Below are 12,369 nucleotides of genomic sequence, written 5' to 3'. Positions count from 1 at the left end.
TAGTTGAAGTACTATCCCGACACTGTGATGTTCCGCCGCTGTCCCCAGGAGACTCGGTACCGGCCTATAAGCATAGTTAGACGATGGGACGTCTTCCCTAAGAGGGGGATAAGGACTCCGCGCCTAACAACTTGTGGCCTATGACCAGTCTTCACCTAGGAGTTTTCGCCGCGTCGTCCTGTCAACCACCGCACCGCTTTAGCCTGGAGCAAGCCCGTGCGTGACGCCGATCCTCCCTCACCACCTGGACATCATCCCTATCCACTCCCGACCCTTCGGTGCCTGAGTGCACACCCCTACAGTCCTCTCCCGACCTCATAGGTCAGTCATTGCAGAAGGCCTAGTATGGCCGACTCTCGTATCCAACCCCCAATGACCTCTGAGCCCGTATCTGATGATACAACACCACCGGTTCCAAACCCACCTGGCCGGGTCCTTGTAACCCAGTTGAGGACTAGATGTCTTCCTCCACCCGTGCCTAGGTACCCCGCTCCGAGCCTGTTTGGCTCCCCCAGTTGACTCTGATTCCCCAAATGGCCATGGGACTCCATCCCGTCAATCCCGCTATTGCCGCTCTCGCCGTAATTAACATAGCGGCATGGAGTGCCTCCCTGTGTCATCGCCGAAAGGGATCCCGAGTCCATTGTTCTTGTTCCCCTGGTGACGCCGTTGCCACTTAGCCGAGTTTTCATACCAAACGCCGCAAATCTGCGCATTCCCGGCCCTTGGCAGGCTAACCACCTGAACACCCTGAGCGAGCCTACCCTCGGCCTGTGCTCCAGCACTCTGAGGACCTCGTCTCAACTTCACCATTTCCTTCCGTGATTAGTTTGCACCATGCCGCAGCAGTACCGTGCCTTGTACTGCCGCACCGCTGGGAACTCTATCACATCCCGTTCCTTCGGGCACTATGAGAGTCACTTGTGTGGTCTCCCATGTGTCATCATTTGACCCTTCCGCTTGCAGCTGCCTTGTGAGTTGACTTCTGTCCTCCTTGCGCCGCATCCCCGAACTCCGCGGTCATGTTGAGTGGACTCTTGTCCTCCATGCGCCGCACCTCTGAACCTTGGACATGATGTGAGTTGCCCAACTGGCCTCCATCTGTCGCCTCCACACCCTTCGGGCCGATTAGGCCACTTCATTCCCGCTACCCAGATCCCTGGACTCATAGGAAGCATGGTAGGAAGGCCAAGTTTGAGTTAAGAGACAAGTCCACCAGCTTGTCCCCCTCTGACCCTCCAGCCATCATCGCCGACTCCATCTCCGACTTCCATTTTGAGTGCCATATCAATCCCGCGCCGACTTCGCCTCCGCTTGAGGCATTTTGATCTTCCATGTCGCCGTTTGTGGCGCTCCGACTTTGTCTCCTTGTGGGACACCCTCTGCCGTACCCTCTGCTGATTCCGGACTCGGTGCCGCATGCGCTGACTGGATACCAAAGCAAGGTACCGTGCCCTTGTCCTTTTATGGACACCAAGCCCCTGCCGAGATGTCGGCAGCATTCATCTTGCACCTTTTTCTCTTCCGACTCCGGTGCTGTGCTGTAGCTGGCATTCCTGACACTGTCACTCTTAGGCCTTCAAGGGTTCAGGCCCTAAGAGGGGGATACTGTCACGGCCGTGCATTCCGGCCCGTTAGCCGCCCATCCCGATGCCGCCCGAGCCCGTTACCGCTATGCGAGCGTGAGCGCGAGCCCCGACCTCAGCCCTATCCTCCCTGAGGGCTCCCTGCTCACTCCCCCACTTGCCCCTAGGCTCCCCTACACTTGGCCGACTCCCCCACAGCCACACCGACCTCCCTGCCCCGAGTCCGCCTCTGGTACCGACCTAGCGTGACTCCGCGACATCGCCTACTCCGCTATGATACCATCGCCGCTATCGCGGCCCTACACCCCTTCGTTTATTTATCTGTTATTGTTTGTTTTGACCCTCGGTCATTGCCGGCCGCAGTGCGGCCAACCCCGCTCTTTGTTCCTCTTTGCTTCCGGACCCTTCGGCCTTCGGCCCGGGTCCGCTTCTATTCATTTCACCTTCATATATATATCCTGTATACTACATTATAGTACCTTAGCTCTAATATCAACTTGACCACGACCCCAAGCCCTGACCCCAACAAGGCAGCCCCAGTAAGTTCGAAATGAGGGCCAAGAGACAACTAGGGGGCACAGCACTCCCTTTAGAGTTGCTGAGGCCAAATGCCCTACCCTCGGGCCTTGTCTGAGGCATCGCGGCCATCGCGGCCCTTAGCGGTCCGCATCGGCGACCTTCGGTGCCCGACCCCGGATCAGTATCTAACAGCTGGTGAAGATATCATCGAACCAGATGTGTAGACGTCTGCCTATTTCTCCTCATAGTTCCCATGTCAACACATGCTGGAAAGTACAGGGAGCGTTGCAGTCTCCTTGCTGCATCATTTTGGAGTTGTATGTCCTGTGGGGCATAGTGTTAGAACTGGGCGAGGGCGGTGTTGTGGGGACAAGTCTGTGCAGGTCAAACCAACCCTTATCACACATTTCACCCCCTACTGCATCAGGGACTAGGATTGGTGAGTCGTGGTAATGGTAGGAGTTGTAGAGACTGTGGAGGTGGTTCTGACGAGTCTAAGATCGTCAGATTTGGTGGAGTGGTTGAGGAGATATGACTTTTTCTTTATTTTCCTTACTATTTTCATTCATTCACGCATGTGACTTTCCTTTTATATTTGTATCGGACTCTTCCATGACAACTGTACAGACAGTTAGTTAGAGGTTACAGAGAGTATCAGCACCGTACTCCCAAGGACCATACCTACCTGAGAGATAGAGAGAGACCTACCCCCCCTAGACCTGAGCCACAAGTCTAGTTGGATAGACCCGTTACAGCGGACGATTCCAGAGGGGAACCGGAGACTTAGCAAGGAGGGACCTTGGCCTCAGCAACTCATGTGGAGCACTGTGCCATTGCTGTTTGTCCATTTGGTCCTTAATTTCAGAGGCATTGAGCAGGAAGTCTCTAGGGGGCATTTCAGGTCGATTTTAGACTAAGGGCCTAAAACGAGTATGTACAAGCGCTGGTATATAATGGAGAGGGTGAAAGCACAAGGAAACAAAGAGGGTCCGAATCGGAACAAAGGCATCCAAATGGGACAAAGGGAAGACGAAAGCGGAGTGGTACCGAAGGTCATAGGTCAGAACCTGTGGTACATCCGAAAGGAGATAGGGAGGGCGAAGCCCAGAGGGGCAGGAAGATGAGGTGAAGTGGGGATGATGACTAACTGGCTAGAATGGGAAGAAGCAGCAGTCCAAATAAGGATGAGGGGAAAGTGCAAAAGATACATTACAAACGGCGAAAGTGCCAAGTATGATCCATGGAGCTCAGAGGTTGTGGAGCTTACGGAGGTTATGGAGGTGGGGTTGAAAGTCCAAGGAATGTTGGCAATGGTGTTTACGTAGTATGAGGTCACCAATGCAATGGACTTAAGCCAAGGTGGTGTCATATCCGTACAATCCCGACCTCTGCTCTGGGCTCCCGGAACTCCGAACCTGACTTCCAGAGTCCTACTTCCCTTCTGCCACCTCCTCCTTGCCGACTTCCAAGAGGTTATCCCACCTCTGGCTCCAACACCACCTTCAGTCTGACTCCGGAACATTCCGGGTCCGACCTCATCCTCGACACCTTCCAGACGAGCATGCAACACCTATGCTCCCGACTCCGGACCTCCCCTCCGGAATCCCATTTGCGTCTCCATCTCCGGAACCTCCGGTCTTAGCTCCGACCTCGGACTTTGACCCCACCTCCGCTTATACCCATTGTATTGGTTAGCTCATTCCATTTAATCATGTTTGCCAATATTCCGGAGTTTAACTTCCGAGTTCGGACTTTCCGGACTTACTCCGGACCTTGCAACTATTGCATTGTCCATTTCAATTCCGCTATTCTCCCTCATTCCTATTTGGGCTGCTGCTTCCTTCTATTCAGTCAGCTAGCCATTCCCGACTTCCATCCTCCTTCCTTCCTCCTTGGGCCTTGGCCCTTCATTCCTCCTTTGGGAAACACCATTGAGTCAAACACTTGACCCTCGGTGTTGTTCCTCTTTCCATCTCCCTTTGTCTCCTTTCATCCTACCCTTGTTCCTTTTGATTCCGGACCCCTCCTTATATACAATGTACCTAGTAACTTGTAACCTCAGTCCGAAATCGACTTGAATTCCCCCCAAGAGACTTTCCCTCTGCTAGATCCGACCCCTAGGACAACCAGCAATGGCACAGCGCTCCGCCTGAGTCACTGAGGCCAAGGTCCTTCCACGCTAAGTCTCCGATTCCACTCCGGAGTTGTCCGAATCCGCCCGGTTCTAACAGGTGGAGTCAAAGTCCGAGGCCGGAACTATGATGGAATCTCAGAGCGAAGGTACGAGCAGTGTCCGAGTACAGGGTACAGGACAGCGGCAGAAGGTTGTAACTTGCCGGAGGTTTGGCGGAAGAGGGGAGGAGGGAGGAGAGAGAAGAGAGGAGTGGGGAGAGGAGTGGAGGAGAGGAAAGGTGTCAGGTCCAAAGGTGAGTATCGGAGCGGACGGAAGTAGGGTAAGAGAGTGATGGAAGGGTGGAGGTGTCGTGAGGAGTAAGAGGAGGGGTAAGAGGAGGAGTAAGAGGAGGAGGGTGGCGAGAGGAGTGATGTTTGGTCCGAGGTGAGTATCGGAGTGGATGGAGATAGGGTAGGACTCCGGAGGTGGTGAAGATGGGGGTCCGGGAGTCGGATCAGGATCGGGTATGTACGGATATGACACATAGAGAACGTCGTCTGGATCCACGTGTATCTGTTCATATGCATCCAACATATCAATCTTGGATCGGTATGTTGCTCTGGCAACTGATTCTTGGATCAGTTGCATGTCTGGCATTGGAGTGACGTCGAGGATCGTGTTTGAGTTTCGATTTCTCCCATCAATTACTGTGCGCAAAGATCTGTCTGCTTTGCAGATGCACAGTAGCGGGCATGCTCACTCGCTGCTTGCAGGATACCACCATCCTGCTTTTACATAGCGAGCTATTTTAGTCGCTAGTGCTTCCTGCAGTGCTGCAGGGCATCTCGGGGTATTCTCCCAAAATTTCTTGTTTGGATCCTTTGATGGGATGTGATGGTTAACCTCCCTCAGGGGAGGCATCTCTAATGGCACTGGTGCCATTACAGTTTCAAACTTTTCTCTCCACCATTCCCTGAGTATTTCAAACTCGGGGTTAGTCATGGAGAGTCCTTCCAGATGTGGTACATCTGGAAGTTCCAGTCCTTCCGGACTAGGATTGGGCCAACCTTCAGGGTATCTCTTTTGGATTACCCTGAGGTGTGTTTCTTTCTTGCCTCCCAGTCAGGGAGGCTTTTTCCTTGGCAGTTCTCAAGTCCTTGCTCGAGCTTTCCACCTGTGCGATCTCGTCACACGGTCTTCTCCAACTCCAAGGGTGTCTATGTTGCCCTTGGATGCCATTCTCACTTTGTGAGATCAGAAGTCTAAGTTTACCTGGTTTTTATTTAACCAGGGGGCACCAAATATGGCATCGTATCTGTCGATGTTGATGACATTGAAGTAATGTTTCTCAACATGGTCATTGATCTCGACACCCATGTTCATTCCGAACAAGATTTTTGATCTTGTTCCTTTCATCCCCATTTGGAGGACAACCAGATTCTCCAACTGGAGAATTGGGATGTGGACTGCACGGATGAAATCGGCAATATCGCATCCATTTCGGCCTTGCTGATGAACAGCACATAGGCTTTTATGCCTGCTATTTTGACATGGGCTGTCAACATTCTCTTAGTGGAGAGCGGTCTGTTCGCAGGATATTTCCCCACATCTTTGGAGATGCAAAATTTCGCATCGAATAAGGGAGTTTGGGTTTTGTTGGACTTCTGGTCTGTCAGAAACCCCACAAAGGGGGATGTGAGACCGAATGCAGGCAGGGCTCAACTAGAGGGGTTCCGAGAGCTCCGGTAGTGAACCAAAGCTTCTCCAGGAAGCCCTAGTCTGCTGGGTGGTACAAGAGGTCTAAGAAGGATGCAGCCTCAGCAACTCGGAGGGAGCGCTGTGCCTCCGTTATGTCTCAGTTAGTCCTTTCATTTCAGATGTCTGAGGTATCTTGTAGAAGGGGGTCAGGAATCACTCATAGAGGAACTTGGGGTATTCTTAGTCGAGATTAGAACTGGATTACAATGGGTTCTAATCTACATGTATATACATATAGAGGGATGGGGAGAAGGACTTTAGTCAAAGTCCGAGTGATACCGACAAACACCGAAAGGTGCTGAGTGATACCAAAAGGTACCGAGAGGTTCCGAACAATATCTGTAACGGGGAACCAAGGTGTCGGGTCGAGGAGGCCGGAGTAGGAGGCCGGAGGATAAAATGGGAACAAGAAATGGGTAAGGGGAAGTCAGCCGACTGAATGGAAAGAAAACAACAGTCGTACTACAAATGGGAGGTGACTAATTTAAGATGACATGAGCAGGATCACCAGAGGATGCGGGTAGCTCCGAAGCCGGAGTTACATATCCGAAGGATGTTGGGTGACTCCACTAAATGAAATGGGAGGGGGAATGGTTTAGAGGTATGGAACAAAATGTCGGAGGTCCATTGGGAGGTCCAAGCGAATCTGGAGGTTCTGAATGTTCTGACTCAGGACCGAGCTTCCGGGGTAGGAGTGGCCAAGGGCGAGTGTGCCGAGTTCCAGGCCGGAGCTGAGACAGTTGGGAAGGAAGGTGTCATTGGGAAGTGGGGAGGTATGGCATAGGGGATGATGAGGTTGTAAGGAAGGTGTAGTGAGGTGGGATATGACATGGTCCTTCTTCCCTTTCCCCTTGTTTTTCTTGGGTTCCTTCATGTAGGTTCCCAAGGCATCCTTCTTTGGTGTTTCCACCAAAGCCTCTGTGTCAGGGACTGGTCCAGGGTCGAGAGCACCCAGCGCTGAGGGCCTGGTAGGGTATGAAGCGGGCATGCATGGCAACAGACCCGATGCAGACAGGTGTCCCTGAAGTGGGAATGGTGAGAAGAAGGCTACTTCTTCGGTTCCCACTCCAGGTATGTTTATATACATGCGGCTTGGGTCACATGAGGGTTGCCACATTGTCCTCACACACAGCCCCAGCCATCCAGGTATCCCCATGGGGGATCCCAAAGAGATCCACTGCGAGTGTGCATACTGGGTGCACTGGGGGGTCATCCAGAGCACCCGGGGCTGGGTGTGTCATGCATGGATTGCAGGTGGGTCAATAGTACATCAATCAAAGGAAAGTCATCCATGTAAATAGAAATAGAGAGAATAGAGAATGAGACAAAGGGAGAATGGAGAGAGGGAGAAATAGAAGGAGGAGGGAATGTCAGGGCACGGCCCTTGACCCCACTCACCCTCAGACACTCTCACCCTTTCCCTAACCACCCTCTCCCCACATTTCCCCATTCCCCCTATCCTTCCCCCCACTGTTTCACACAATGATGCACATGTGCGGACCTGTGGGAACGTTCTGGGTGAGCGACTCACCCAGAAATGCACAGCCACAGCTGCGGGAACTTTCTGTGAGAGTAACTCGCCTAGGACACGTGACCGTGGGAACATTCTGGGCAAGCAGCTCACCCAGAACTTTCCCACGGGTCGCACCCATTATGGAAAGTCGGCAGCAAGCGGGAACTGTATAGTTCCTAGGGTCCTTTTGTGTCGGCCTTACAGGGGGCTGAGAAGCTTACCCTTCTTCTCAGCTCATTCCCTGTGAAGGCTGAGGCTAGTCCCCTCAGTGACTTTGAGGAGTTAGCAGCTGGGGAGAGTACCCCAGCTTCCACACCCAGCCTCACCCTCCAGCCACTCCCAGTTGGGGTCCGGATCCTGACAGGGAATAGGGAGGTTGAAGAAGGGGCAGCGGGTGGAGTGGAGCCGGGTGGAGCTGGATGGAGCTGGGTGGGGTGGGTGTGCCCTGACACTCTGCAACTTTCTTGTCCACAGATTCTTCTAGCTGGCGTGTTACTGCCAGTTCAACTCTGTAGTTGGTGTCATTGTGGTCAACAACTGACATTGGGCCCATTCTTATGGTCCCAATGTTGACTTCCTCACCCTCTGAATCAGGTGAGTATTGGGGTCCCTCATATGGGTCCTCAACTTCGAAGCTTGACACTTCAGAGTCACCAGAGTTATTCTCTGGTTTATCTTCCAATGAGTCCTCCAACTCTTCTTTTGATAAATGGGTAACTTCCATGGCAGCTATGCACCTTGGTTTCTTGTCGCTTATTTAGGGCAATCTTTTGTTTGCCCTAATTTGCCGCACTTGCCGCAAATTGAAACTGATTTTTGGTCAGTTTTCCTTGAATATTTCGAGGATGAGTCCTCTTTCCATCTGGGTTTGGGCTCCTCAGCCCTCTTCCCTGATGGGAGGGTTCTACTGTGGCTTGTGGTTGCTGTGGTGGTTGTTTGGGTGTAATAACCCGATTTGTATGCTGAAGACATCTTCAGCCCATCAATTATCTTGTCTACATGAGATATTGCTCTTATCATCTCCTCATTTGAGGAGATGTCCACTCTGATTCTGTCATGAGCGATCATTTCCCTCTTCCATTCAAGGGGAATGTTGTTTAGGAACCTGGCATTGAAGGATGCCTGGTCTGGCGGCGTCACCATTTGGGATGCTGCTTTTGACAGTTCTAAATAGAACTGTTTTAAACCTTTGCCTGCCTTGTATTTTATGTTGCGGTACCTCTTTGTTGCGTTTAACATGGCAGATGCTTTTATGAAAGTTCTCATCAGTATGTTGAGAACTTTGAGGAACATGCCCTCGTCTCCTCTGAGGAGAGTTTCATCTCAGAGTCTAATTCCGAGGTCGAATGCAGGTCCCCCTAGTCCATGAATTAAACAGTCCAAATGGACTTCATCAAACTGGGGGCCTTTGCATCCTCACGAGGTGAGGAATCCCAGTAGTTCCGTGAACCACTGCCAGAACGACTCCATGTCGTTCTCCCTTGACCATTTCTTGTCAGGGAAGGCCAGGCCGTTCTTCAGGGCCTCCAGGTATGAAGTGAGTATTCTTACTTCAGCCATCTTTATGGCCTTTTCATACCATTTTTCCAGGTACTCCTCTTGTTCCCCTGCCTTAGCAGGGTCACTGTCCAATGAAGATTTCTCCTTTGGAGGGTTTTTCGCTGGGAGAGGCTGTTCTCTCAGCGGTTCTTTTGTTTCGGGCGGTTGCACCCAAGGCTGGATATAGATTCTCTCATTCTTTTGAGAGAGCAGGTTATTACCTCTCTGTTCAAGAGGTTCGTCAGTGAAGGAGGTTTGGCCAAACCTTTGGTACATGCCTGTCAGAGACCGGATACGGGACGAAGGAGACGTCCCCATCGTGGAGGGCTTCAGCCTCAGTGACTAAACCAGGAGTGCTGTGCCTAGTTACACATCCATGCCCTAATTTACTAACTGGCAAGAGAACTAGAAGAGGGGAAACTCTAGTCAATTTTATCACTGGGGTGTAACCTATCTACAAGTTATGTATATATAGTTACATAGGGGGCAGGCCCATGAATGGCAGGACCAAGCGGAGCGGAGCTAACAGAGTTACATGTTAGCCGACTGAATATTACTGACAAGTCGGGTTATGGGTTTATGTCAGGGCACACCCACCTGACCCCGCGCTGCACCCCACACTGTACTGCCCTACTCTGCTCCCCCCGCTATCACTCCCCATCCCTCCTTTCCCCTTTTCCCCTTTTCTCTTCTACAGTCAATTTCCCTTTCCTCCATGTACCACTACATACCTAACCCCACTTCCCTGATCGCCACACACACCGTGCGCACTCCCACCTACTGAGTGGCCACCCCCGGGATCTCCCATGGAGACACCCAGGGAGGTGCAGCTGTGTGCAGAGATGACGTGGCTTCCTCCACGTGACCCTAACCGCATGTATATAATAGCGCCTGGGGTGGGAACAGAAGAAGCAGCCTTCTTCTCAACTTCCCACTTCAGACTAAGTGGTTGGGGACGCTCACCCTGCGACGGGATCGCTGCTATGCACAGCCAACATCTGTCCCACCAAGTCCCTTGCACCGGGACTTCGCCACTTTCGGAGCTGTTCCTGACAGTTTAGCAGAGTGACAGGCTATAACCCAGAAATGGAAAGGAGGGATCAGCCCGAAGATAGACTTGCAGGGCAAGCAACTAAATTGCCCAATGGAGGTGGGGGTGTGCTTGCGGACATCGGAGCTGTCCAGAGGCCTTTGGGGCTCTGTACTTAGGGAGGCATAGGTAATATATTGAATTGAGGGGGTGGTGACCATTGGGGGAGTTGGAGGTGGTTGCGGAATCCGGAGGCTCTGAGGTTAGTGACGAAGGAGCGGAGGTAGTCTGGAAGGACCGGAGGTAGTGGAGGGTGATGGCCATGGATGGATATGACAATGCCTATCCTTCTCCTGATTTCTGAACGATGTCTTCTTTCAGCATCGTCTTCTCCTATCTTTGGGAGAAGGACTTCTTTAGCGTCTCTGTCGAGTCACTGGTGGTAATCCAGTGTACTTTCACTGGTCATTCTTTTCATGAATTTTTCACAAGTTTTAGTTTTTTTCCTGGCCTGTGGACCAGGGGTATTTTTTTGTTTCCTCACGATTTTGTTGTCATATCCATCCACGGCCATCATCTTCAACCACCTCCGGTCCTCTGGATTCCCTCCGCTCCTTCGTCACTAACCTCAGAGCCTCCAGTTTCTGCAACCACCTCCAACTCCCCCAATGGTCACCACCTCCCCAATTCAATGTATTACCTATGCCTCCCTAAGTACAGAGCCCCGAAGGTCTCTGGACAGCTCCAACGTCTGCTAGCGCACTCCCACCTCCGCTGGGCAATTTAGTTGCTTGTCCTGCAAAGCCCACCTTCGGGCCAATCCCTCCTTTCCACTTATGGGTTATAGCCTGCCATTCCGCTAAACCCGTAACCTGACTCGTCAGTAATATTCAGTCAGCTAACATCTAACCCCATTAGCTCCGCTCCACTCGGTCCCGCTATTCACGGGCCTGCCCCCCATGTAACTATATATACATAACTTGTAGATAGGTTACACCCCAGTGTCAGAGACCAGATTCAAGACGAGGGAGAGTCTCCGTGACGGAGGGCTTTGGCCTCAGCGACTTCTGCCAAGAGTGCTGTGCCTAGTGACACGTCCGTGCCCTACCTTACTGACTGGCAATCAGAACCGAAGGGGGGGTAACTCTAGTTGATTTTATTACTGGGGTGTAACCTATGTACAAGTGGGATATATATATGGTTACAGCAAAGACGGGTCCGCAATTGGCGGAGCCGAACAGAGCGGAGCTAACGGGGTTTAAACATTAGCCAACTGAATATTACCGACGAGTCGGGTCGCGGGGTTAGCGGAAAGGCAGGCGATAACCCAGAAACGGAAAGGAGGGATAGGCCCGAAGGTGGGCTCTGCAGGGCAGGCGAGTGGATTGCCCAGCAGAGGCGGGAGTGCGCTAGCGGACGTCGGAGCTGTCCAGAAGTCTTCGGGGCTCCGTACTTAGGGAGGCGTAGGTAATAAATTGAAATGAGGGGGTGGTGACCATCGAGGGGTACCGAGAGGATTGCGGAATACGGGAGCTCCGAGGTTAGTGAGGGAGGAGCGGAGTTAGACCGGAGGGGTCGGAGGAACCGGAAGTCGATGGCCAGGGATGGATATGACACCCAGTGATAAAATCAACTAGAGTTATCCCCCCTTTTAGTTCTTGTTGCCAGTTAGTAAGTTAGGGCATGGATGTGTAACTTGGCACAGCGCTCCTGGTCTAAGTCGCTGAGGCCAAAGCCCTCCGCCACAGGGATGTCTCCTTCATCCCGCATCTGGTCTCTGACATTTGTGAGAAATTTAATTCTTTCAGCAAGTCCGTTTGCTCGCTGATTTTGTTGGTCAACATGTCAATCGTGTTGGCCATTCTTTCTAGAGTTATCTCTAGATGAGCTGTACTATTGTGGCTTGTTTCCTCAATCTTTTTTTGGATCAAGTTTATCACATTTATTATGCGTGATTCCTGGTTTTCCAGGAGGAAGTTAGGCTGGGCAAGTAGTGACTCTCCCCAGTTTATGTTGCCACTTCTGGGGTTCCAGAAGGGGTTCTTGGAGTGTAAACTCCACGCTCGCTTTGTTTAGGCAAGGGAGTCATGGAAGGTGCTTCCTTTTCATGGAAGAGTCTGCTTGCTGATTTTTCCTTACTTTTTCGTAAGGCTTCCTCAGCGAACTCTCTCATTTTGGTTCACCTTCTCTTCATAATCTTGGAGACCTCCTCCAAGGTTGGCGACCTGGCATGGCGTGGGGTTGTGCAGATAGCGGAAGTTCTATTTGAGCTTCCACACTCTGAGGGATCCTGCTCTCAGGGTGTTCTTTG

General features: G+C 51.9%; 1 protein-coding gene across 1 annotated transcript; it reads right to left on the bottom strand.

The window, feature by feature from the left end:
* Nucleotides 1–6,571: 6,571 nt before the first annotated feature.
* On the bottom strand, nucleotides 6,572–8,213 carry EI90DRAFT_3116772 (uncharacterized protein; the record flags this gene model as incomplete). Its single annotated transcript, XM_039062922.1, has 2 exons — nucleotides 6,572–6,941; nucleotides 7,816–8,213. 2 exons carry the CDS (start codon nucleotides 8,211–8,213, stop codon nucleotides 6,572–6,574), a joined length of 768 nt encoding a protein of 255 aa, XP_038922600.1.
* Nucleotides 8,214–12,369: the final 4,156 nt, after the last annotated feature.

The sequence above is a fragment of the Cantharellus anzutake genome (assembly GCF_015039405.1).
Source record: "Cantharellus anzutake strain C23 chromosome Unknown EI90scaffold_4, whole genome shotgun sequence".
Taxonomy (NCBI): domain Eukaryota; kingdom Fungi; phylum Basidiomycota; class Agaricomycetes; order Cantharellales; family Hydnaceae; genus Cantharellus; species Cantharellus anzutake.
Note: the sequence above shows the minus strand (reverse complement) of the source record. Positions and strands in the feature narration are given on the sequence as shown.